This window comes from Amblyomma americanum, chromosome 4 (genome assembly GCF_052857255.1).
Source record: "Amblyomma americanum isolate KBUSLIRL-KWMA chromosome 4, ASM5285725v1, whole genome shotgun sequence".
NCBI classification, from domain to species: domain Eukaryota; kingdom Metazoa; phylum Arthropoda; class Arachnida; order Ixodida; family Ixodidae; genus Amblyomma; species Amblyomma americanum.
In genome coordinates this window covers 13,141,265-13,168,951 of record NC_135500.1, presented here as the reverse complement: position 1 = coordinate 13,168,951, position 27,687 = coordinate 13,141,265, and the positions used below count along the sequence as shown (strand labels likewise).

The 27,687-nt window shown below is 46.6% G+C and overlaps 1 protein-coding gene across 3 annotated transcripts in view; it reads right to left on the bottom strand.

Moving 5' to 3' along the window:
* The window catches only part of LOC144127801 (DENN domain-containing protein 2D-like), a 352,039-nt gene that overhangs the window by 146,020 nt on the left and 178,332 nt on the right, over positions 1–27,687 (bottom strand). For all 3 annotated transcript variants that reach the window (XM_077660720.1, XM_077660718.1, XM_077660719.1), the window contains 3 exons: positions 21,990–22,115; positions 21,860–21,916; positions 18,005–18,111 (listed from right to left, as the gene is read on the bottom strand). In XM_077660720.1, coding sequence (XP_077516846.1) covers positions 18,005–18,111; positions 21,860–21,916; positions 21,990–22,115 — 290 coding nt within the window. The remainder of the gene's footprint in view (positions 1–18,004; positions 18,112–21,859; positions 21,917–21,989; positions 22,116–27,687) is intronic.

Sequence of the window (27,687 nt, the reverse complement as noted above, 5' to 3'; positions counted from 1 at the left end):
TGGCGCAGAGTGAAAAGCAGCCGGTTGACGAGAATCAGTGGAAAGGTGCCATGTTTGGTGGCAAAGACATCCTTCCAGGCAACTAAAGAAAGGAACCAGGGCAATAGCAGGCGACCACCAGAAACTGTGTAAGAAAGCAGAATGGCTTTAACAGTGTCATGGCTGCTGTCCCCTGCCCACTGACGAGCGGATGCGCTGCTAGGCTACTTATATACACTGCGCATTGGTTGATGATGGTGGCGAGCCGTCTTGCTTGTCAAAGTGAAGTGGTGAGGCGCTTTTGTGGTTCAGTGGCGCAGAGTGAAAAGCAGCCGGTTGACGAGAATCAGTGGAAAGGTGCCATGTTTGGTGGCAAAGACATCCTTCCAGGCAACTAAAGAAAGGAACCAGGGCAATAGCAGGCGACCACCAGAAACTGTGTAAGAAAGCAGAATGGCTTTAACAGTGTCATGGCTGCTGTCCCCTGCCCACTGACGAGCGGATGCGCTGCTAGGCTACTTATATACACTGCGCATTGGTTGATGATGATGGCGAGCCGTCTTGCTTGTCAAAGTGAAGTGGTGAGGCGCTTTTGTGGTTCAGTGGCGCAGAGTGCAAAGCAGCCGGTTGACGAGAATCAGTGGAAAGGTGCCATGTTTGGTGGCAAGGACATCCTTCCAGGCAACTAAAGAAAGGAACCAGGGCAATAGCAGGCGACCACCAGAAACTGTGTAAGAAAGCAGAATGGCTTTAACAGTGTCATGGCTGCTGTCCCCTGCCCACTGACGAGCGGATGCGCTGCTAGGCTACTTATATACACTGCGCATTGGTTGATGATGATGGCGAGCCGTCTTGCTTGTCAAAGTGAAGTGGTGAGGCGCTTTTGTGGTTCAGTGGCGCAGAGTGCAAAGCAGCCGGTTGACGAGAATCAGTGGAAAGGTGCCATGTTTGGTGGCAAGGACATCCTTCCAGGCAACTAAAGAAAGGAACCAGGGCAATAGCAGGCGACCACCAGAAACTGTGTAAGAAAGCAGAATGGCTTTAACAGTGTCATGGCTGCTGTCCCCTGCCCACTGACGAGCGGATGCGCTGCTAGGCTACTTATATACACTGCGCATTGGTTGATGATGGTGGCGAGCCGTCTTGCTTGTCAAAGTGAAGTGGTGAGGCGCTTTTGTGGTTCAGTGGCGCAGAGTGCAAAGCAGCCGGTTGACGAGAATCAGTGGAAAGGTGCCATGTTTGGTGGCAAGGACATCCTTCCAGGCAACTAAAGAAAGGAACCAGGGCAATAGCAGGCGACCACCAGAAACTGTGTAAGAAAGCAGAATGGCTTTAACAGTGTCATGGCTGCTGTCCCCTGCCCACTGACGAGCGGATGCGCTGCTAGGCTACTTATATACACTGCGCATTGGTTGATGATGGTGGCGAGCCGTCTTGCTTGTCAAAGTGAAGTGGTGAGGCGCTTTTGTGGTTCAGTGGCGCAGAGTGCAAAGCAGCCGGTTGACGAGAATCAGTGGAAAGGTGCCATGTTTGGTGGCAAGGACATCCTTCCAGGCAACTAAAGAAAGGAACCAGGGCAATAGCAGGCGACCACCAGAAACTGTGTAAGAAAGCAGAATGGCTTTAACACCGTCATGGCTGCTGTCCCCTGCCCACTGACGAGCGGATGCGCTGCTAGGCTACTTATATACACTGCGCATTGGTTGATGATGAGGCGAGCCGTCTTGCTTGTCAAAGTGAAGTGGTGAGGCGCTTTTGTGGTTCAGTGGCGCAGAGTGCAAAGCAGCCGGTTGACGAGAATCAGTGGAAAGGTGCCATGTTTGGTGGCAAGGACATCCTTCCAGGCAACTAAAGAAAGGAACCAGGGCAATAGCAGGCGACCACCAGAAACTGTGTAAGAAAGCAGAATGGCTTTAACACTGTCATGGCTGCTGTCCCCTGCCCACTGACGAGCGGATGCGCTGCTAGGCTACTTATATACACTGCGCATTGGTTGATGATGAGGCGAGCCGTCTTGCTTGTCAAAGTGAAGTGGTGAGGCGCTTTTGTGGTTCAGTGGCGCAGAGTGCAAAGCAGCCGGTTGACGAGAATCAGTGGAAAGGTGCCATGTTTGGTGGCAAGGACATCCTTCCAGGCAACTAAAGAAAGGAACCAGGGCAATAGCAGGCGACCACCAGAAACTGTGTAAGAAAGCAGAATGGCTTTAACACTGTCATGGCTGCTGTCCCCTGCCCACTGACGAGCGGATGCGCTGCTAGGCTACTTATATACACTGCGCATTGGTTGATGATGAGGCGAGCCGTCTTGCTTGTCAAAGTGAAGTGGTGAGGCGCTTTTGTGGTTCAGTGGCGCAGAGTGCAAAGCAGCCGGTTGACGAGAATCAGTGGAAAGGTGCCATGTTTGGTGGCAAGGACATCCTTCCAGGCAACTAAAGAAAGGAACCAGGGCAATAGCAGGCGACCACCAGAAACTGTGTAAGAAAGCAGAATGGCTTTAACAGTGTCATGGCTGCTGTCCCCTGCCCACTGACGAGCGGATGCGCTGCTAGGCTACTTATATACACTGCGCATTGGTTGATGATGGTGGCGAGCCGTCTTGCTTGTCAAAGTGAAGTGGTGAGGCGCTTTTGTGGTTCAGTGGCGCAGAGTGAAAAGCAGCCGGTTGACGAGAATCAGTGGAAAGGTGCCATGTTTGGTGGCAAAGACATCCTTCCAGGCAACTAAAGAAAGGAACCAGGGCAATAGCAGGCGACCACCAGAAACTGTGTAAGAAAGCAGAATGGCTTTAACACTGTCATGGCTGCTGTCCCCTGCCCACTGACGAGCGGATGCGCTGCTAGGCTACTTATATACACTGCGCATTGGTTGATGATGGTGGCGAGCCGTCTTGCTTGTCAAAGTGAAGTGGTGAGGCGCTTTTGTGGTTCAGTGGCGCAGAGTGCAAAGCAGCCGGTTGACGAGAATCAGTGGAAAGGTGCCATGTTTGGTGGCAAGGACATCCTTCCAGGCAACTAAAGAAAGGAACCAGGGCAATAGCAGGCGACCACCAGAAACTGTGTAAGAAAGCAGAACGGCTTTACAGCGTCAAGGCTGCTGTTTCCTGCCCACTCAAAAAAACATATGAAGAACCTATTAAAAACATATATTAAATTACATAACACGCATCTTAAATGGGATGAAACGCCTCACAAAAAGTTCTAAATGTGCCTTATTTGATGCGGTAGACTAGAAAACTCTCATAACCTCTGCGAAGATGATCATGTCATGATGCTAGTGAGCGCTGTTTGCCTGGCAGTTACAGCTTGTGCAAAAGTTCGAACATCGTGAAGCAAGGAGGTATATTCAAATGGAGGCGGCTAAATAGAAAAAGTGCTTGTGTTATCAAGTCGGCATATTTGAGCGGGCACGCGTGCCAGCAGCACATGTGCGCTGTGCTGTGCATGCAAAATGGTCACTGTCTTGATTTAAAAAAAAAAAAGATCTGCCTTCTCCTTTCCCTTCTCATTTTTGCTCCCCCGTGGAAAGGTGCTCCTGCCTCTGCACAGGAATTTGGAGCAGGTGCAGTTTACGCGGGGTAAATCAGGAAAACAGCTGGATGTCAAAAAAGGGAGCTTTTGAGCAAAATTTGTGTTGCAAATTTGTGTTGTGTCCCAAAGCAAAATTTGTGTTGCAAAATAAATATATATTTTTCTCTTCTAGGGCCATGGCACCAATACGGTGCCAATTGTGGGCTGGTTCATGTTTGCGCGCCTCAGCTGGCAAATTGCTACTACGCGTTGAAAAATACATACATACCGGTTACAAATGAACAGACTTATGCATTGTGTTCATTACTGTATTTACGTAGAACCACTCAAAGCCCGTGTACTACAGGGACAGAAAAGTTTTTCTTATCTTTTCAACCGCACAGCTGTGCAGAACGACGTGGTTGCTGGACATCAGTCGACAATACGCCCACCAAGCAATTTGCCGGTAGGCAGTCTATCTCTATCGACTGAGTAATAATGCATAACATATAATCAAAATAGCATGTTGTCTTCCTTTGAAAACCATCATCACCATCAGCCTGGCTATGCCCACTGCAGGGCAAAGGGCTCTCCAATTAACCCTGTCCTTTGCCAGCTGCAGCCTCCGTATTCCCGCGAGCTTCCTAATCTCACCCGCCCACCTAACCTTCTGCCGCCCCCTGCTAGGCTTGCCTTCTTTTGGAAGTCACTCTGTTACCCTTAAGGACCAGCGGGTATGTTGCCTTTGCATTACATGCCCTGCCCAAGCCCATTTCTTCCTCTTGATTTCGACTAGGATGTCATTAACATTCGTTTGTCCCCTCACCCACTCTGCCCACTTTCGGATTCTTAACATTACACCTATCATTTTTCTTTCCATGGCTCGCTGTGTTGTCCTTAACTTAAACTGAACCCTTTTCGTTAGCTTCCATGTTTCTGCGCCCTAGGTGAGTACCTTTAAAAATATCATTCAAATAACTTATGTGTTGAGGTCTCTGAGGTCGTGGAAACGCACCGAACGGTAATGCTGAAGCTTCCTGTTTTGATCTCAAGTATGAACAGCGCGAGACAGCAAGTAAGAAATTTGGTGGCCTTCCAAGATTCTCAGCCCGGCCTGCGAGTCTTCGTGGCAGCAGATGCACTCGGTGCACGATGCCATTATTGCGGATCGGGTAGTGCTGCACCCACAATCCTTTTCAGAAGAAGCAGACCCCTCCTTAGATCTCTGCCTAGTGTAAAACAACATGACATCAAAAGGGCATTGCTTGATAAGCGAAGCCATGCACTTTAGCTTCTGAACCGGCTTAATTAGCTCGTGGTCAGTGCTCCCCTGTTGTCTTTATTCTCTCGATCAGAGATGCCTCGCAGCCTTTCTTTTCCCAATTATAGCTCCCTCGGTACGTGGCATGCTTTGCCGATCAGACAAGAAACATGTACGTGCTCTTATGATGTAGAGCGGGAAAACAAAGTGGTTAAATCTCACTCCTTTTGCTCTAAAACGATGTTTTCCATCACTAAAGCACAAATGCATGCTTTTCGCACAGTTCTGAGCGATTTAGTTTTTGACCTCACAGCCAACAGTGACAGCCAAAGTGGTTAAGTGGGTGGGTGGGTGGGAGGGTGCGAGGATGTATGGATGATAATGGCTTTATCCATTGTATCGACGGGCAGCTTGCGCCACCCAGCCTATACTTACAAACACTTCCAGATACTTCCTAGCATATACTTCCTGATGCCGATATGGATAGCAGAAGCTCGCGACGGAGGAAAAAGTTGACGATGATGATGATGACCCGCGGCCTCGGGCGCCATCCGTGGGCGGCACATGGAAGCTCCTGTGCGCATGCATTGTCTCCGCATTCAAATCAAGCGTGCCGTTGCTGCAGCTGCAGTTGATCGTGGAGGCCACTTCGCGTGCATTTCGAAGGCTATTCTCGCATGGGTCGTGAAAACTTTGGGTGCGGCCTTTACACGGATATTATTTTTTTAAATATTTCCTTCGGGAAAACAGGGTGTTGCCCATACACAGGTGCAGCCCTTACACGCGTTTATATGGTATTCAGCAAGGACACTGTAGCGCAAAAGGTGAATACGGACGTTGTGAGGGAACAGGCCAATAGGCACGGGGTAGATGTGGTATTCTCTTCTCTGCGAAGCTTGCCGGCCTGTGCTCATGCATTGATAGGAAAAAAGAAAAAAATGGCTGTGGCTTAGCTCTGGTTAAACCTGGAGTGACGCGATAGCTACAGCTGGTCGAGTGGAACTCACTCAGTCAAACTGTAAAGTCAAGTCTTTTGCCGCTCCGTTTTGCTGGGCGTTCCTTCTTCATCTACGTCCCTGGACGTGGATTCACTCTCTCCCCTCCTCTACCCCTCTCCACTACCCCCCTCACTCGGTTTCCCTGCGCGCTGGCAGCTGCTCCGCACCATGTGGCCAACCACGTGACCAGCCACGGCGCCGCCATGCTGAAGGCTTGAAATGCTACTGTAATGTAGCTATCGCTCCAAAAGTACAAGAGTGTGGTGTGAAACACCAAAAGCCCCATATAGCTTGCAAGATGGAGTTGTGTATGAGCTGCTTACATGCAGCTAGGCATACGCTGGGCAAACCGGACGTTGTCTTAATGATCGGCTGCGTGAGCACAAAGATTCTCTAGCAAAAAAGGTTCCCATCTTCCAGACCACTGCCTAGCTTGAACGAAGGAGAATCGGGTCGTCTTCAGTCCTTGCTTATCGGATTGCAATGTGTTACTGAGGAGCCGCGTCAAAACAGAACGAGAATATTTTATATCAAGAAATGAGGAGACAAATGCATCAGTGCTACCTCTGTTTTGCTTCACAGGAGCGAAATGACATTTCTTGACACATATATGTGTCCTTCTTGATTCATGTCTGATGACGGGTGACTATTTGGGGCTGATGCCTCAATGCATGCGTAGAAATGAAGCTATATAGTGAACTTAGTCAAATAAAGCCTGTTGCAAGTAAAGTGGTCATCCTGTTCCCTCATTAAGTCCGTGTTTGCCTTTTGTGCTACTGTGTCTCCTGAATATGCATACATCTGGTTTTTGCCTATGCCTAGTTTCCTCTTCACTGCTTTAAGGCTACCTTTGTTCTTCAGAGCATGATCGATTTTCTCCATATTAAACTCCCTTATGTCAGCTACCCTGCACTTATTCATTAACTTTGATAGCTCTGCTAGTTTTGTTCTTAGATGCCTTCAGGCTTTGGAATTTTTTAGTCGGATCTTTTGTCTCCTGAGACAGCTTGCCTGTATGCTTTCGAACCAACCTAACGCCTACTTCTACTGTGCATTTCGTAATGACAGCTGTGAGATTGTCGTTCACGGCTTGAATCTTTAGTTAAAGCCAAATATCTGTTCCGCAACATTATCCTGAATTCCTCTATTACTTTCCTTCCAAACGCTAACTCGTTAATGGGCTTATGCTTTACCAGCTTCTTTTGCTCCCTCTTCAAGACTAGGTAGGCTAATTTGAGACGGTACCATTCTGTGCTCGCTACCATATCTGAGGACTTCCACATCCTGCATGATGCGCATAATACCTAAAAGGCAGGCCTGGATAAATTCCAAATCATGATGGTGAGCATTAAATTATTTAGTAGTCATCACTGTTGGTGTGAAAGCCAAATTTAGCATTTTTCAAAGGAAGATGTTATGATTATAAAATTACAAAATGTATTGCCAAATCTCTATACCCACTGGTGACATTAATAAGGTATGCCTAACAATTCAAAAGATAAAAGAAATTTTGTTCCTTCAAGCAAACATTTTTCTTTCTAGAGTGGTTTAAACACACTTTGGATGCTGAAGTACAATAAGCTGATCTAGTCCAACTCCTTGGCATTTTTAGAATTTTTGGTTACAAGAGACATGTTTCCCGTTTCCCCTGAGCGTCTCTTGCAAGGAGGTTTTTTTTAGCTATGTCAATGTTTCCATGTTCTTTGTCTAGCGCTGCACCTTTCCCTTTCCGCAATCCTCCCAAAGCCGGGTCTTGTGCTGTCCAAGACCACGCAGCACGTGAAAATGATTGCTGCACTGGTGTTCCCTCACCAGTCATGTAATGACCCATCTTGACGAGCCGAGTGGTGCTGCTGCGCCTCCTCTACAACCTATGAGGGCACTGCAACTAGAGAGCGCCATTTGGAAGCACCATCTACGCTATATTCTAAATTTCCAAAGGACACTTCCTGCAGAAAGACATGCTCTTTCACAGTTAGTGGATTGAGTCAGTGGGCAGAGGAAAAAAAAATGAGCCAACGCTGAGGCAGTGATCGAATATCGAGCGTTAACACACCCAACGTAGGCCGCCGGTTCAAATCCCTGCCGCGAGCTAGGCTCTAACCTAACAAGTCAGTTTGTGCTGCACAAAACGCTGAATCGTATGATGGCATCAGGATAATTCTGCGGCAAACGGTTGGCCCACGAGTTTTAAACAAATGTCAGGACTAAGTAGCCTGACTTTGAAGCCTGCCAGTCAGGGCTATACTATATATACCGTATCGACATAGTTTAGTTTCGAGTTGTGGCACTTGGGCATCATGCTGCCGCCTGTTATTATTTTATTCCATTATGTAACCACTTTGGTCATCGTGGCAAGCAGTGGGTTACAATTTGCATTATAGCGCATGATGCTGAGATCCAAAACACAAGAAGTAGAGCTTATTTTCAAGAAGGCAGCGCAAAATACGGACGTGGGACAGAAGAGAGGGCCCAATTAGACGTTCACGAGCACCACTACTAACTGTTTATTGATGCTGTCGTACAAGGAGAAGAGTAAACTAGGCATAGGTAAAAACCAGACAAAGAGGGCAATGTCATTAGCAATATGGATAAGACAGTTAAAGTAGCCGAAGAGTTCTACACAAATCTATAAAACAGCCAATGTAATCAGAACATTGAGAGAGACGGTAGCGAACAGCAATGCATCATCCCGTCAGTAATAAAAGAGGAAGTAAAGAAAGCCTTAGGAGCAATGCAAAGGGGAAACGCAGCTGTTGAAGGTTGGAGGGGAGATTGTTCTAGAAAACTGGCCACCTTGTATATGCATTGCCTTATGACCTCGTCCGTACCAGAAGCTTGCAAGAACTCTAACATTATCTTAATCCATAACAAAGGAGATGCCAAGGACTTGAAAAATTACAGCTTACTGTCCGTTGCCTACGAGGTATTTACAAAGATAATCACTAATAGAATCAGGGAAACCTTAGACTTTAATCAACCAAATGATCAGGCAGGCTTTTGTAAAGGATACTCGACAGTAGACGATAGTCACACTATTAATCAGGTGATAGAGAAATGCACACAGTATACCCAACCCCTATATATAGCTTTCATTGATTACGAGAAAGCATTTGACAGTGGAAACCTCGGCAGTCATGCAGGCATTGCGGAATCAGGGTGTAGAAGAGCCTTATGTGAAGATACAGGAGGATGACTATAGCAACTGCATAGCCACCATAGTCCTCCATAAAGTCAGCAATAAAATTCCAATAAGGAAGGGAGGCAGGCAGGGAGACACAATCTCGCCAATGCTATTCACCGCCTGTTAATAGGAGGTTTTTTTTTCTATGGGGTTTAACGTCCCAAAGTGACTCAGGCTATGAGGGACGCCATAGTGAAGGGCTACGGAAATTTCGACCACCTGGGGTTTTTTTGCAGCGATGGCATAGAGGTACAGCGTCCGCCTCGCGTGCAAGAGAACCGGGTTTGAATTCTGGTGCAGTGCAATTCTCCACCAGGTTAAAAAAAAAAAAAAAGCAACCTCTCGTGTTGATGGAATTCCATAAGCAGGCCTCGGGCGCGGCCTGATCTCGGTGACCAGAACCTAAAATGTACGCCCTCACCAGAACAGGACTTGGCCACCCTGGTGTAGTACTTGGCCACAAACTTCTATGAACAAACCAGTTAAACCTCGGCCCTCAGTCCCCAGCGGCTTCGGAGCAACTGACCAAGGCGGCAGTCAGACCTGTGATGCAGCGGAGGGTGCTAAGAATATCTGGCTCTAGTCAGGCCACCATTGGAATCTGAACCTGGCAACGTTTAACGCTAGAACTTTATCTAGTGAGGCTAGCCTAGCAGTGCTGTTCGATCAACTAGCGGGCATTAAATGGGATGTCATAGGGCTTAGTGAAGTTAGGAGGACAGGTGAGGCGTATACAGTACTAAAGGGCGAGCACATTCTGTGCTATCATGGGTTAACGGATAGATGAGAACTAGGTGTGGGGTTCCCCATCAATCAGGATATAGCTGGCTCGTTTGCTGCCAGGATCGATGTCATTATATGTTCTATGTCTTTGTAATCGATTTTATGTTGTATGTACTGGTTTTTGCTCTGTTCGCTATCTGCTTCTTTTGCAATGTACTTGTTATTTTTATCAATATGTTTGTACCCCACTCCTGCCTAAGGCCTGTAACACAGGCCGGCAGTATTTGCTAAATAAATAAATAAATAATAAATAGAGGAGTTCGCCAGTATTAACGAGAGGGTGGCAGCTATCGTAATTTCATTTCATTTCATTACCTTAAACACCCACGAGAGGTATCACATAAGTAGCGGGTAGATATATTTTGGTGAGCAAGTGTTAACACAACAAAATATGACTGGTAACATTATTGGCAAAGTTGGATGAGCACGTGATGGCTGCGATGTCGCTGGGAAGGCCGTTTCAGTCTGGGACTATGGGACAGGCTCTAGGAATACCAGGGGAGAGCTATAAGTAGAGTTCGCAGGTCGAAATAATTTACGGGTCATGAATACCTTCTTCCGCAAGCGAGAGAACAGGAAGTGGACTTGGAAGAGCCTCAATGGTGAGACTAAAAATGAAATCTATTTAATACTATGCCCTCAACCTAGCATCGTGCAGGATGTGGAGGTCCTCGAAAAGGTGCGCTGTAACGACCACAGAATGGTAAGGTCTCGAATTAGTCTATAGACTTGAGGGGGGAACGGAAGAAGCTAGTGAAGAGGAAGTCCGTTAACGAGCTAGCCGTAAGAGGGAAAATAGAGGAATTTAGGATAGCGCTGCAGAACAGATATTCAGCTTTAACCAAGGAAGATGATCTTAATGTTCATACAATGAACGATAATCTGACAGCCATCATTAGGGAGTGCGCAGTAGAGGTAGGTGGTAGGACGGTTCGACAGGACACCGGCAAGCTGTCTCAGGAGACGAAAGACCTGATTAAGAAACGTCAAAGCATGAGGGCATCAAACCCTAAAAACAGAATAGAACTAACAGAGCTATCAAAATTAATAAATAAGCGCAAGGTAGCCGACATAAGGAAGTTTATTAAACAGCGTGCGCTAACAGGACGTACACGGGAAACTTGGAGACAGAGGAAAGAAGCGCTTCTTTCCTCTGTCTCCAAGTTTCCCGTGTACGTCCTGTTAGCGCACACTGTTTAACAGAGATGTACCAACTAGCCCGTCAGAAAGTTCTACTAAAGGAAGTTTAATACGGAGAGAATAGAGCATGCTCTAAAGAACAGAGGTCGCCTAACAGCAGTGAAGAGGAAACTAGGCATAGGTAAAAACCACATGTATGCGTTAAAAGACAAGGAGGGCAATGTCATTAGCAATATGGATAACATTGTTTATTTATTTTATTTATTTACTGATACTGTCAGCTGTAAGGCCGTTACAGGGTGGATGCATACAACTCAAGCAGTACACACAGCCACAAGTACAAAATTTATACAAACTTATATGAAATCATCAATCATTTTGCCACCAGTTAAAGCCACAAGTGCGTCAGACAGGTAAGTGTTCATAGTAATACGCTCGGTTTCAGACCACCGAGGATTGGAATCGCAGGTAAAGAACATAATGAATGACAACAATGCAAATGGTTTCTATGGGCTTGAATAACGGGACAGATAAGTTTTAAATTGGAGTAGATTGTCTGCTTGTAAAAGGTCCTAAGGCAAGGAATTCCATTCAGCTTTGGTTCTGGGGAAGAAGGAGTATTTAAAGGAATTGATTCGGGCCGTCATAGGTGTAACCTGATCTTTGTGAGAAGATCTCACAGCTCTAGAGGATCGCTGTTTCAAGTAGAAGCTTGTGTTCAAGTTCAAGTGGTTATTATACACAGAAAAAACATTTTTATCCTGGCAACCAACCTTCCTTCGCTTTGAATGTTGAGGCAAGTTTAGTTCACGAAGCATGTCAGTCACTGAATCTGTAAATCTCTATTTTGACAAAATGAACCTAGCCGCCCTTCTCTGAACTTTTGCGATCCTGTCAATTTGGTTTTTCTGATGCGGATCCCATATGACACTCGCATATTCCAGTGTCGGTCGTACCAGCGTGAGATAGGCTGTTAGTTTTGCTTTTGTGGAAGCAAGGTTCAGTTTTCTTCTTATCAACCACATACTCAAAAACTTTGCGCAGAATAACACAGGACGGGAGGGAGACACACGCACACACACACAAGCGCAAACTTGCTAGGGTATTTTCAGAAACGATACACCGCCTTAAGACGCAGAAAGGGCGCAAGCGTACAAATTGCAGAGCATCACGTGTGGGAAAAAAAAAGGGCACGCACATAGGTACAGTAAAAATTGCATCAAGGATAGGAACAAGCACAATCATATCAGAACTTAGCGGAATGGAACAAAAAAAGCGGGCTATCTATTGCAGAGAAAAGGAAGTTCTTTTTTGAGAAGGGCCACCGATGCCTTACTCGCACTGCAGCCTTCTGTAGCAGTAACTTTAAGGGCCTCTACAATTTCCAGGGCCAGCCTATCGGAAGCTCGCCCGATAACAACTGCAGAACGGAGGAGAGGACAGCACTGCTGTTTCTTTTCCTTATTCCTGTCAGTATAGTGTTCACATTTGAGGCAATGCAAAGAAGGTTCGAGACGCCACTTGCGCCCAGGGAACTGGCATGCTCTCTGAGCCTGTCATTGAGACAGCGCCCTGTCTGGCCTATGTACACAGACCCACAGCTGAGCGGAATCTTATACACCACACCAACAGTGCAAGGCACAAGCTGAGCTTGGTGTTTGATCACACATTTGTTCTTCTTTGTCCTTTTGCCTTGGCACCTGCTGGTCATGGCACACAGGCGGGACAATTTCAAGGGGGCTGTAAAAACGACATCAACTTTGAACTTATTAGCCACCCTCCTGACATTGTGCGATAGCTTGTGCACATATGGAATGACTTGAAAAGGTATTTTTTCTCTTGCCAGCGTGGGGTGAGGAACATCGACGGCCCTCTCAAGCCTACTAAATTGTTTGAGCAGCGACTCCGCCACAGAACCTATTACCGATCTCGGGAATCCGGCTCGCTCCAAACGTTCAACCTGGTGGTCAAAACTGGATTTGACCCTGTGCGTGCACTACTTCGAAAGGGCTGATCTAAGACAAGAAGACACAATGCCACGTTTTACGAGCTTAGAATGAGATGAGTCATATGGTAACAATGCTTTCTTCGAACGCGGCATATAAGCCTAACAAAGGTGTTTGTCATTAGTGAAAAATAATTCTAGATCTAAAAATTGTAGACAGTTGGCCTGTGGTAGTTCAAGGGTAAAATTCAGAGTCCTGGAGCAAGCAAAAAACTTCCCCAAGAATGAGTCAGCAACCGTAGAAATGTCATTGTTCAAATCTAGTTGTAGAACGACTAGAAAGCCGTCAACATATCTAAAAATACCAACAATGCTTTGGTTGCCAAGATCAGTCGTCAAGACTCGGTCAAATTTAGCTAAAAATATCTCGCATAAAACTGGTGCGACACAACAGCCAATACATATCCCGCGTTTTTGAACATAGCACCCATTCTAAAATCTGACTACCGTCGAATTCAAGTACAGGCCCAATAACTCTAAAAAGCCAGCCAATGAAACACCACGTGAGTTTAGAAAAGCCACTGCATCAGCTTCTTCTATGCACTCACGGACTGCCAAGAAAAGTTCCTCATGCGGCACCGAATAAAACAAATCCACAATGTCCACCGAAAACCCACACTTATATCTTCCAGCGTCCTCTCGAAGTTGTTTTACCAGGGTGTCGGAACTGTCAAGCTTGAAAGGATCATCAGTCACAAGCGTGCTCAGGTGACTCTGAAGATATTTGCTGACCAGTGCCTACCAGCAATCTCTTTCCGTGAAAATGGCCCTGAAAGGGTTCTGGGGTTTGTGTGTTTTCACTGTGAAAAACACATTCAACGTATCTGACTAGCATTCCTTCACGGCTTCCATTAGCTTCTCTATGATCAGATCACGCAGCAACGCCACAGCCCCAGCGTTCAGAACACGCCTGCAATCACCTGCAATGATTACTCTTGCACTGGCAGATACATTACTCAAAAGATAGTCTTGCGACGACTCAAGAAACATGACAGGGGCGTTCGGGGGCCTATAAATTGCTGCAATGACACAGAAAGAAACGCCAAGTTTTAGCCTGCACCAGATGCTCTCTGTGTTGGGGCAATCTTTCATGAGAACAAATTCAATTCCTTCTTTAAAATTAAGAGCCACACCACCACCATGTAAAGCACGATCCTTCCGCAACATTCTATATGTGGGCGGTGTAATCTCACTATCAGCAATTTCAGGACGCAACTATGTTTCTGTAACTGCAATGACGTCTGACTGATGAATCACGATAATGTGTTCAAGTTCAGCGGTTTTATTTAGGAGGCTGTGCGCATTGACATTTATCAGAATAAAATTCCTTTCTTCCGTCCCACACTGTCACGTTGATTTGCTATCAGTTACGAGCGCCCGTTCTGCCTTGACATGGCAGTTGTTTTCGTCATCCCAGAAAAAAGCTTCTTTGTCAATGAAAATCCTGTCGCGTTCGAGCCGTACCTTTGCGCCATTGTCCTTTTCATGTTTCGCACTATCCCACAGTTTTTTACCCTTTCGTAAAGTTGCCTGAGAATAATCATGTGATAACGAAAATTTCCTGCCCTTTAATTTCTTGCAGTTATCAAATAATTTCATCTTTTCGATGTAGTCAAAAAGTCTAATTATCACTGGACGCGCCTTGTCCATGCGCTTCTTTCCAAGTCTGTGTATCCGGTCCACTGTGTTAACTTCAACACCAAGGCGTTCATGGAAGATCATCTGTGGTTTCGGTATCTGTTTCGGTTATGCCGAACACAAGAAGGTTATTTCGGCGACTTCTATCTTCCAGCTCAATTATTTTCTGTCGCTGTGAACGGAGAGTGGCTCCCATGCTTTGTACCAACGAATCTAGTCTTCCTCATTTTCATGTATGTTAATTAATGTATTTTCAGTCTCATGCATCTTTGCACTGACTGTTTTCAGTAGTTTAGAAAGAGAACTCCGATTTTCTTTAATTTCCCTGACATCTTCCATTAGCGTTTTCTGCCCTTTCATGAGTTGACTAAACGTTTACTCGACAGTTTCTGCCTGGCCCTAGGTTTAGCTCAACATCCCCTGAAAGCATCAACAACAATAAAATGCACTCCAGCACAATATCAGCGCACGCTGCGGGGCATGGCAGAACAATGATGAATCTATCATCACTCCTAAAACATTTTACGTGCTTACTAAGCTGTAAAAATAGGATAAACGGTTCAGAAGGCTTCATTCTGGAGGCTTCGCCGTGCCCACAGAATGGCTCGATGTTGACTGAGCTTAAGCAGCTGGTGCTTCCGTAATCAGTGCCGCAGTAGCCGTCGAAGGGAACACGTGCTCAGGTCTGTCCAAGGTGGCAGCTTTCCACACAGGTAGAAGCGAAAGATAACCTTTAAAGCTGGTAGCGACAAAGCACGTACTTGAGGCGTGATACAGACTTTAAGCATGGCACAGGAAAGCCTGTAAAAACAGGATAAACGGTTCAGAAGGCTTCATTCTGGAGGCTTTGCCGTGCCGATGCCGCAGTAGCCAAAAAGTTCTACACAAATCTATACAGTAGCCAGCGTAATTAGAACGTTAATGATAGTGACAGCAGCGCACAACAATGCGTCGTCCTGCCAGGAACGAAAGAGGAAATAAAGAAAGCCTTAGGAGCAGTGAAAAGGGGAAAGGCAGCTGGGGAGGATCAGGGAACAGCAGATCTGTTGAAGTACAAAGGGGAGATTCTGTTAGAAAAACTAGCCACCCTGTATATGCAACGCCTTATGACCTCGACCGTACCAGAAGCTTGGAAGAATGCAAATATAACCTTAATTCATAAGAAAGGAGACGCCTAGGACTTTAAAAATTACAGACCGATCAGCTTACTGTCCGTTGCCTACAAGGTATTTACTAAGATAATCACTAATAGAGTCAGGGCAACCTTAGACTTTAATCCAAAAAATGATCAAGCAGGCTTTCGTAAAGGATATTCCACAATAGATCATATTCACACTATCAATCAGATGATAGAGGAATGCGCAGAATATAACCAACCCCTCTATATAGCCTCCATTGATTACGAGAAAGCATTCGACTCAGTGGAAACCTCAGCAGCCATACAGGCATTGCGGAATCAGGGGGTAGATGAGCCTAATGTCAAAATACTTGAAGATATCTGTAGGAACTGTACAGCTACCATAGTCCTCCATAAACTCAGCAATAAAATTCTAATAAGGAAGGGCGTCAGGCAAGGAGACACTATCTCGCCAATGCTATTCACCGCCTGTTTACAGGAGGTATTCCGAGGCCTGAAGTGGGAACAGTTGGGGATAAGAGTTAATGGAGAATACCTAAATAATCTGCGATTCGCTGATGACATTGCCTTGCTGAGTCACTCAGGAGGTGAACTGCAAATCATGATCAATGATTTAGACAGACAGAGCAGAACGGTGGGTCTAAAAATTGACATGCAGAAACAAAAGTTATGTCCAACAGCCTAGCAAGGGAACAGCAGTTCACAATTGGAAGCGAGGCGCTGGAAGTGGTAAACTTAGGGCAGGTAGTGACAGCTGATCCGGATCATGAGAAGGAAATAACTAGAAGGATAAGAATAGGGTGCAGCGCATATGGCAGGTTCTCTCAGATCATGAATGGCAGTTTACCAATATCCCTCAAGAGATAAGTGTACAACAGCTGTATCTTACCGGTACTCACCTAAGGGGCAGAAACGTGGAGGCTAACGAAAAAGGTTCAGCCTAAGTTAAGGGCAGCACTGTGAGTCATGGAAAGGAAAAAGATAGGCGTAACGCTAAGAGACCGGAAGCGGGCACAGTGGGTGAGGGAACAAACACGTGTTAATGACATCCTAGTTGAAATCAAGAGGAAGAAATGAGCTTGGGCAGGGCATGTACTGCAAAGGCAAGACAACAGCTGGTCCTTAAGGGTAACAGAGTGGATTCCAAGAGAAGGCAAGCGTAGCAGGGGGCGGCAGGAGGTTAGGTGGGCGGATGAGATTATGAAGTTTGCAACCATAGGGTGGGTGCAGCTGGCAAAGGACCGGGTTAATTGGAGAGACATGGGAGAGGCCTTTGCCCTGCAGTGGGTGTAGTCAAGCTGAAAATGATGATGATGGTGATGGGGTTCTTTAACGTGCACTGATATCGCACAGTACACGGCCTTCTAGAATTTCGCCTCAATCGAAATTCGACCGCCGCGGCCGGGATCGAACCCGCTTCTTTCGGGTCTGCAGCTGAGTGCCACAACCACTGAGCCACCGTGTTTACAGGAGGCATTCCGAGTGATTTGGGAACAGTTGGGGATAAGAGTTAATGAAGAATACATAAATAATCTGCGATTCACTGATGACATTGCCTTGCTGAATCACTCACGAGGGAAATTGCAAATCACGATCAACGATTTAGACAGGCAGAGCAAAACGGTGGGTCTAAAAATTAGCATGCAGAAAACCAAAGTTGTGTTCAACAGTATGGCAAGGGAACGGTAGTTCACAATTGGAAGCGAGGCGCTGGAAGTGGTAAAGGAATGTGTCTACTTATGGCAGGTAGTGATGGCTGATCCGGATCACGAGAGGGCCTCGTGCCCTCGTCTGCAAGCGCTGCCATTCCATGATGTTCAACAAGTACCAACTAGCCCAGCAACATACCATACATAAGTATTAATGTGCCCTCTCTTCTGTCCCTCGTCCGTATTTGGACCGCCTTCTTGAAAACATGCATCACCAACTAGCCCTGCAGCTTGCTCTCCTGAAGTAGAGCTTAACGTTCTAAATACAATGTCGTTGCTATGGGGGCCACCATTTTGGATTCTATCCTTGGAATCAGCATAACTTGGAGGCTCGAAACGCAATCAGTAGAGCCGATGCTCTGAAAATACTCGTGAGTGGGACACCTTATTGGTGCTGAGAGTTTTATCCTATAGCGGCATGAGAGCTGTGAGGGATGCCCAAGCAGAGAGCTGTGGATTAAATACAACTGCTTAGGTTTCTTTACAGGTGTGCACAAGCATTCTGAATTTTGTCTCCATTGAAATGTATTCAACCCTGCTACCTCAAGCTTATTAGAAGAACAGGAAGAGAAGAATACAGCCCTGAAATGGGAATGCAATTTCCTTTCCTGCATCTGAGAGAATACTCTGGAGTGAAGCATGAGAGGCAAAGCAGACCACCCACGTGCTGTCGTCCGAGACCAGGATGATCCTTCGCTCGAGGATGAGGGAGGACACGATCCGCATTAGCACAGGCAGTTCCAAGGCTCCCAGCAGGGGCGTCAGCCTAGCCTGCAAAGGGCACTACACTGTGTTGGCTGGCACAGCTCTGGGCTGGTTCATCACAATAACCCTGGAATTTGTAGGCCCTGTGTTTAAGGGAAGCGTTCAAAACAGCCCATTCCCACACAGTGTGGGCAGTGGCTGAAGAGGCTCATGTTGCATGGACAAAGTGACCAGAGACGGGTTTAAGGTGTACATTACAGGATTTATTCTGCATACTTACAGGCCTAACTATCACCACTGCCATCCAGCTACTTTCATTAAATACTGTCCAATCAGTGGAAGTTGCCACTGCCATTTTCAGGAAAGAGGGGATCTGCTTCTGTTGGGCAGCGCCATGCAAGATTTTCAAGGCACGTGCAATGAAGCGGCATCGCACAAGCTATAGCTATAAAAGGCACTTATTAATTTATGACTACTTTTTAGGCTTGTACTGTGTGAATAGCACGTGTGGAGAAGAAATGCATCTGACAGTACACAATACAAGGATCTGTCGGAGCACAAACAAGACGGGGACAAGAGAAAGAACCATCACGACATACTGATGGTGCAGCTTCCAGGTGCCACGATCCTTACATGGCACGTCGTTAAGCTGTGTTTCTAATGAAGTTTGACAGAACTGCCGCAACAAGTGCAAAATTTTACGACAGAGCTTTGAAGCCCTTCACCACACAAGCAAACTCATTGCAGCATTGCACAACCATTCGAAGGTGAATGTTGACAACAGGTACGAAACAAGCGAGTTTATATAAGATTACAAATAATTAATTATCCACAAAACAAAGCACACAGGTATTCGAAATACGCCTACAAGTTATAAAAAAAAAAGTTGAAATCATTTCACACTCGTCGATCTTCCATCATGGAAAGGAAGTTTTCTGTGTCTGCACTGTTGCAAAGTTATTCTTTAGAAACACCAAAAAACTTGACAGAGGCAAAATTGTTGCTTTCACAGTACAGCTGCGTTATCCATTTGTGTAATGCCCAGGCACGCCGCACCCACATATTTGTACTCGCCTGTACAATTTCGCAACATCAAAAAGCAAAGCTCAAGCATACACAGCTCCCGTCTCCATAGCACGAACCTAGAAAGTTCTGTTGGGCACTTAAGGCTGTGTACGCGAAAGCACTTTTTGACCTAAAGGGCCTCACACCAAAGGCCTTTACCTGGAAAGCATTTAACCCTGAAGGCTGTTACCATAAATGATTTTCTGTCATTAATGACCCTCATCATTTAGTAACTTCCTTTATCATTCCAAAACTATTGCTATCACTAACTATCCGTATCACCATCTGCTACTGTCTTGTCAAATGTGTTTGCTTCATGGCCTATAATCACTAAGGGGTGTGTGAATATTTGAAAACTTCAAACAGCAAATCAAATACCTTTCTATTCGATTATTGAAACAAATCAAAAAATGTATTTTCAAAATTATTCGAAATGAATTGAATACGTTCTCAACTTTTCCACCAGCTTTCGAAAAATGGTAGGAGGTTCAAATAAGACCTGCCATATTTTTCTTTGACGAATGTTCCAAAAACGGCCCACACCGATGCCACGTACCATCCTTCCACGAGAACTATGCTGGAGATGAAGGGTTCAGCGCCACGATGCGGTCATTTGTGTGATGGTGTTCAGAATGCTTGCACATGTCCTCTAAGACTGGACTTCGGCCAATTAAGGAAAACACTGCTCTGATGCTTGCCATGGCTCATATACAGGTGCCATCAGTCTTATTTCCTGCAGTGTGGTTCCAGTGTTGCCGGGTACCCACTAATTTTTAACGGGTACAAGGCTTCCTCTGGCCTGGTGCTCAGCTTTTCTGGGTTGAAATGCTTGGCAAAAGTGTCTCCGACCAAACCAAGCATATGGTAATTTTCCTACACCTTGATGGTCTTAGAGTTAATAAAGTGATTTCGTGTTGCGACCTGTTAGTGGAGAGTACTGCTGCGTCTTTTAACAGCTACAACTCTATCTTCATAGCTTTTAAACTTAGAGCACTGTACAGCAATGCCACAACTGTTGCTCTACTGTTCTGCATGATTGCCTGTTTTGTACAAATATTCACACGAGTATCACTTTGTGTAAACTGGATTGAATGTGAATAGTGTAGCTTCACTTACAAATATGTATAGTGTAGCTAAAAACCAAATCAGATGCAAACTGAATAGTGGTGGGACCGAATCAAACACGAATCGAATATTACTACTCTTCGCTACTTGCACAACCCTAATAATCACCCATGCACGACCATGGTGCTATCATAGGTTTTGCCACCACTTTTCTTGGTCAATGCTGCCGGGTTTCACATTAATAATGAAATAAACAAGCAAGAAACGAAATGTGCAGCTGCCCAGCTAAGTGCCACCCAGACGTTTGAGCACAGGACAGGCAACATTTTCCGTCTGGCCTGTAATGCTCGCTTCCTCCTCCTATCAAAAAGGGTGCATTGTGGATGCTGGCACATTGGCCTCATAGAGAGGATGTAGTGGTGGATGCAGAGGCCTCCTCATCCTCCAGGCAGTGTCACTTTACATCCAAAGAATGGCTGGACGCAGTGCTTCTGCTGGACTTATATGCCAAAGCACTTGTTCGGTCCAGGCTGCTGCTTTAGTTGCCATCAACAGAAATAAAAAGGCTCTTGTCCATTGGAGCTCTACACAGCGCCCTCTTCCAGCTAGGCTGTCCTCGACATGAAGCATTGTCAGAGGATGGCATGTCGTGCATGTATGCTGACTGCATCCGCTGTTTCCTTGTGAGGCAAAGATGAGGCCTGTGTTCAGCCCACAGTTTTCATCTGTAGGGCTTGCCTGTGGCAATGTGGAGTGTTAAGAGAAATCTGCAGAGGAACCTGATGCACTTGCAAACACTTGTGTGCCTGGCCCACATTCTCTCAGTGCCATGTGGTCTCCGTTTTGGAAGTGTCCTCACGGCACCTTTCATCCCCACTTGCATGTTTGCCAAGGTCACTGTACAATTTGTACAAAAGCCAAGAGGTAAATGGGCTGCATACGAGTGTTCCACATATCATTCACTACTACATGTGGCTGCTTTGCCCTTTTGCAATGACAACACACGACTGGTTCATATTTCATCCTCATCAGCCTGACTATGCTTGAACCCCCTCCATGACATTCACGCTCTTCGCTTTTCTAAGTACTGCCAAAATTTGAAGCATGCCACCACCTTTTTTCCATTTCTGCAAGTGACTTTTTTGGTTCCCTTTTCCGATTTTAGCAGGAATCAGCGTTCATTTTGTTTCTTTTTGCATTCGTGCATCTGTGCCTCGGCTCATCTCTGCATACCGCACTTCAGCAGTCGAGCAAATTTTGTGTTTCACCACCGCTACGGTGTTTCCAGACCTCTAAAGGCTGTCGTCCGTGCTTTATTCTGGCCGAAGTGGTGAACTACACTGCACAGGGGGTCGGGCGATGGTGCTGACTTGTTTCGAAAATATAAAATGGCCGCTCTTCCGTTCTAGACAGAAAGGATGATACTGTGACAGAGGCTTTGGAGAGAAGGAAGAGCAGGAGGGAGGGGAGGTTGGCAGTAATTAACCTGGGCAGCAGAAGCACTATGGAGGGGCTTTAAATATGCTTACAGCAAGACAAAGGCCTCTCCGATTTCTCCCCATAGTTGTCCTTAATTTAAGCTGAACCCTTTTTGGTGGCCCCCATCTTTCGTCCCCCAACTCCACGCACGTTGCACCAGCAGTGCGGTACCTACCCCGAGAGGAAGACATGGAAGAGTGCTCACCCAGTCATACCTGTCGTCGACAGGCCGTGTTGTGGCAAGGGTGACGCCTCCTTGGCCCTGCAATGAGCAAAGGCTGCTTTGCTATGCCCACCGTCCTTCTTGGAAAGGCAGTGTGAGTAGGTTAACCCACCGGCGGAGCACGGCACCCCAGCCGGCATCCGGGTGATGGCACCCGCTCCTGGGCCAGCGATGACAGCAGGTCGCTCCAGCTGGTTTCGGACAGGGAGACAAGGGGACCTGCCAGGTCGCCCAGCAACTGCACAGCATCAGCCAAGCTTCTAGCACTCCTTATACCTTGCCATGCAGCTCCCCATATGGCCCTGGACTCAGACTCAGGTTAAGCTCTGCTCAAGGCTAATAGGATCCCATCTGTTTGCGCCGCAGATGGAAGTAGATGAAGACGACCATGTGCAATCCAATATACAAGAATGTGTTGCAGTTTAACACCCGGGGTGATAGGTTGCAGCAATAGCATAGTGCTCGTGTGCTGTGGCCAGTGAATCTGATCTTTTTGCTCCACCGTGGGTTCGAAACCTAGTCATGGCAACAGTTATTTTATTTCTGCGTGTGCTGTTGCATGCTAGGTTTGGCCAAGGTTACCCTCAAGGTCATCCTCCCATTGGCTGCAGCTTGTGCAACGCTCCTCCAAACTAACCCTAGCTTACCCAAGTCACACTCAAGGCTTCACACAAGATACTTGGTTGGGACCGCATTAAGTAGTGCTTAAAAGTGTTGCCAGTGTCTGCTTCATGCTCCCAATAGACAAGATGCGAAACTGCTTGGCGGTCTGGCAACACTGTGGCCACAGCTTCTGGTTTCCAACTTGGTTTGGTCGAGTTCGTCAAGATGGTTTATTATGCGTATTTTCTCATACCAGTGTACCTGTCGTGAATCTCACAAGTGGAAGCCAATGCCTCAGTTGCTGTGCTGCTTGCTCTGCTCACCTTTTACCAAATGTAGGTCCTTTCACTCAGCACCAGCATGCTCCTATCACATCCTCAGCTTCGCTTGAAATTTGGCGCCGATGATGGCAAGAATCGCCACAGGAAAGTGGGTTGGAAAGTCGAACTCTGTGCCATTGTTGTTTTAATACACGGATTTAAGTACCGGTTCAAGTGTCACGCATTATCATTGCTCTTTTATTTTCAAGTGGAGGCAAATTCATCTGGCAGGGTAGCGAGCAGTTATTTTGCGCTGAATGCGCAAATGTGTTGACCAACTTCTGTGGCACTGCAAACTATCGTGCATGCTGATGCTAGCAGCTGCATGCATTGTGATACAATCACACAAGACCCTCGGCCAGCTGGGTACTGCCATTCCCTTAACTGCAATGTGCAATACATATCCGAGATTTTCAACGTCACTGTTTCAAAGCCGTTGCTAGTGTTGATTCAACCAGGCGTATGCCTCATTGAAATTCCGCCATGGAGTGAATATTGCGCTCTTAATAGTCCATGTGCGCTTCTCGGCTGGACTACTCCATTGAGCAACACAGGCCTAGGGCGGATGAGAAAATTGCCTCCTCTACTACGTTGCTGAAGTATGCGTCGATATGTCCACGTCCAACTGACTATGCGCTAACAGAGAGTTAGTAAATGCACAAAATCGACTCCTAATTTTTGATCAGAGACCAAAGACTCTGATCCGTAACCTAGTTTGAATGCAAATCACTTGTAAAGCTTTATGAAAAATCAGCGCAGAAAGCAAAAGGTGTGCACTGGTCAGTGTGCTGACACATGATACCTCGCGTGACATTTGGTGTTATTAAAATGTTGGCACTATGTAAAAAAAAAAAGATTAAAAGAGAGATGTGGTACCTGGTTCCCCGGCACGCATCGTACTGTCCTTGCAGAGCGCACAACGTAGCACAACAGTGCATCGGCATTTCACATTTCAAACAGAGAGCAGCTGTTTTGACCCAACGCTGGTCAACAGTTTCATTTTCTCTACCAAACCAACATGACAGGCCTAGTTCTCGGAGCGCCAAGAGATGGCGCTGCGCATTTCGCATATCGTCTATTTCCACCAGAATGAGCCAGCCACTTGGCACCGCTGCCACATGGGCAACTTGAATCGTCATAGAGACTATCGGGACTGAACTCCGACCCAGCTTGAACTCTATCTGGATCCTGAAGTACAATCAAGGGTTGGTACGAGGAAACAATCAAATGCAAAATAGGAACGAAACGTCAGAAAGGTATTCTTTAATGCTTATTTTATCCAAAACAACTTCAATTGTGCTCACACTGCTTGGGCGGTAAGTACACATGCAGGTGGGCATGATGGAACTTCATGCATCACAGCCACAGGATTTTTCATCACAGTGATGAAAAATCCTGTGGCTGTGCTGCATCGACGTATAGGCATCGTGCCACCTTCGATCATGTGTCATTACACCTTCAATCAGAGGCCCCAGCTGTGAGAGCAGGAGTGCTAGTCAGTCAGGCTATGCAGAGCTGCAAATAATGGCAGTGGCACTGTACAGCGCGAGAGTAGCAGTTAAACACCAGGGATGATCACTTGCAGCAACAGCACAGTGCTCTTGTGCAGTGGTCAGCGAAGCTGGGTCCGTATTCCGAGTTTGTGTCGTAATAAAAAGCATCGTAATCTGCCGCAGTGGCCACACCTGATTGGTCGAACCGCGGGAAGCGGATGTGGTGGTTCGGTGGAAGAAACCCGAGAGTGACGTCAAACACATAGCTTTTCATGGAAACAGCGCAGCAGACGGGACCAAGAAAGGAAGACACACACATGGACACACACGGGCGTGTCTTCCTTTCTTGGTCCCGTCTGCTGCGCTGTTTCCATGAAAAGAATGTACCAACTAGCCCGGCTTACTCCTTTGTTGAAACACATAGCATATGCTGCTCAAGGACGACCAACATGGCGGCGCGCTCTCGAGCAGAGCCTCTCGCTTCGAAGAGAACTCATTGGTGTTAATGTGTTTTTCGACCCGTGAACTGGCTATAAACAGGATACGAGGTTTTCACTTCGTCTTATCTTGGCTGTAACAATTTGGATAGACGATAAATTTGGCCTGTTTCTTATTTCTTTACACGATTCGGTAGCTCCTAGGCCTAACGAGCACCGCTTTGTTGTAGAAATTGTTCTCTTCATTCATACTGGATGGCGCCACTATCACCGGAGTCATCTCGTCTGCGTACGTTGAATGATGTAACATCAACCATAATGTCCCGCAGAATGCTTGCGTTTACTGTAGTTTACTGCACGCAAACATGCATTTCCTATTCTAGAACTTTCTATTAGCTGTTGAAGCGTCCTGCATTATGATCGTGTGTAATGCCTGGCAGTGTGAAACTGCTCATGTGCACGGATGGTCAGTCGCCAGGAATGCACTACTACACCGACGTGTTCGACATGCCATATGCGGTTTTTCGGCGTTCCTTAGTGTTCTCGATAGCCGCAGTGGTGTAGTCTTGCATTGAGCTCGCGAGTCAAGTTAGTTTTCAGGCGTCAGTGTGGCCATGCATGCGCTTCGTACCATGGCGAAGCTATGAAAACTTTGTCTGCAAAGTCTCCCAATGCATATAAGAAGAGAAACACAGCAAGAAGATTTTTTAGCTCATTGTTTGTATTTATTTGCTGCAGAAAAATTAAAAACCTAAACACAGCATCTCACGGTTATTGCACTAAATGCATAAAAGGAATGAAAAACGTAAATTACTGTCTGCACCACCATCCGATGTGAGATGTAGTGTTTAAGTGGGATGTGGTGTTTAAGGAGATAAAAAGGTTACTAGTGAAAGCTCTGTGGTGCTGGCACATTATTATCCGGAAGCCCAGCTTCAGGTAGTGTGCAATGCTTCATCATATTAGTTGGGTGCCATTTTAGCAAAAGTGGAACAAAATGGTTCCAGGCGGCCAATCATATTTGCATCGTGCACACTGTCACCACGTGAACAGAACTACAGCAAGTTAGAGCGAGAAACGCTAGCCTTAATTTTTCAAAATAAGAAGTTCCATTACTAGATATATGGTAGACAGTTGAGTTTGGTAACTGATCACATGCCTTTACAGACGATCCCCAGTCCAAAGAGAGGAATACCAAGCATTGTGCTGCTCGTTAGCTGAGGTGGACCATTACACTGCCTGACGTTCAGGAGGAAGCGACATAGAAGCAGACTGTTGCGTCTGCCACTGCCCAAGAGTTGCGAGAAGGAAGACGACGATGAAGCAACCGCCAGCTATGCACTACGGTGGGTCACTTTTCCAATAACTAGCTTGGACATTTCAAGAGGAAGCGTGTGACGGATGAAATCTTTCATTTTGAAAAGACTGGAGCTGTTGGCAGTTTACATTGGGGGATGCGCACTGTGGTTTCCCCGCCTTTACAGAAGACAATCCTGGCGTGGTGCAGATAAAGGAAGTTGACCAAAGCCATGTCCGATGGCCAGGAATGGATGGAGAACACTGCGCAAGCATGTGCAGCCTGCCAGCAGCAACGGACACCACCTACCCACGCTCCTCTTCATCTGTGGGCTTGGCCTACGTGGCAGTGGGTCCGACTCCACATGGACTTTCCTAGCCTGTTTCTTCAACGCAGTCTTTTAATGGTGGTGGATGCCCATACAAGGTGGCCAGAAGCATGCTTGATGCCGTCGACCGTGGCAGAAACTACCATCAGTAAGCTGCATGACCTCTTCAGCCGTTTTGAATTACTAAAGGTTATCGCGTCAAATAACAGGCTGCAGTTTCGCAGCGAAGAATTTGAATTATTCCTAAAGATGAAAGTAACAAAACATGTGCGCTCCACCCCATATCGTCCGTCAAGTAATGGGCTGGCTGCAAGATTTGTTTGGACTGTGAAAGAAGCCCTCCAAAAGGACATCAAAGCCCGGTCCACTAAAGAGAGACTGGCCAGTTTCATTCTACCATACCAAAATACATTACATGCAACCTCCCAGCACTCTCCGGCTTCGGTTTTGATAGGAGGACCCCTTAGAACTCGACACAATTTATTGAAGCCTAGTGCTCGTTCAGTGGTCAGGAAAAAACAGTTCCAACAGACGCATAGCCAAAGAGAACTTGACAGAACCTTTGCTAGTGGCGAAAAAGTGTTTGTGAGAAACTCTAGAGTAGGTCCAAGATGGTTGGAGGCAATGGTGACACCCGGGGCCAGTGTCTTATGTGTTACTGATGACCACGCCACTTGGAGTCATGGAATGGAAGAGGCATCAATGCAGACGGACCACGAGACAACATGTGCTGGCCATGGCTATGACGCCCATGGCTATGACGCCCATGGTGGGGACCATGGCAACTATCATGGTAACCATCTGAATCACCGACCAGTACTGATGAAACGTGGGCCAAGCAACCCCAGGAACAAGTAGCAGCCATAGCTGCAGAAGACCCAGGGGTGTTCACCACAAGAGGCGGACTATCGACGGAACCCCACAGTTCTTAAGACATCAATCATGACTCAGGGTCTTCTCCAGCCACAGAGCCTCAACACGACCTCGGTGCCCAAGACAAGAAAAAGACATCCACCCCCGGCCCGTAGACAACAGGGCTGTGATTGTGCCAACAAACAATTTAACCTAGTGTTTTGCTTAGTTAATGCGATAGGATTAAAAGTGCTGTTCGGCGCCAGGGGGCACCCTGGTTTCAACGCAGTAAATAGAGCGCACATGACCCAATTTGGGCAGTGCAGTTCCCACCCTTCGCACGTGCGTTCTGTTCAGTCCGTTGGCCGGCATGACCGAGGACTACGCAGCTACTACAGTTAACTAGTTCCAATCATCTCTGCATGAAAAACAAACATTTTTGCTATGCGTGTTAGCATTCTCTAGGGAAAAGGTAATGTA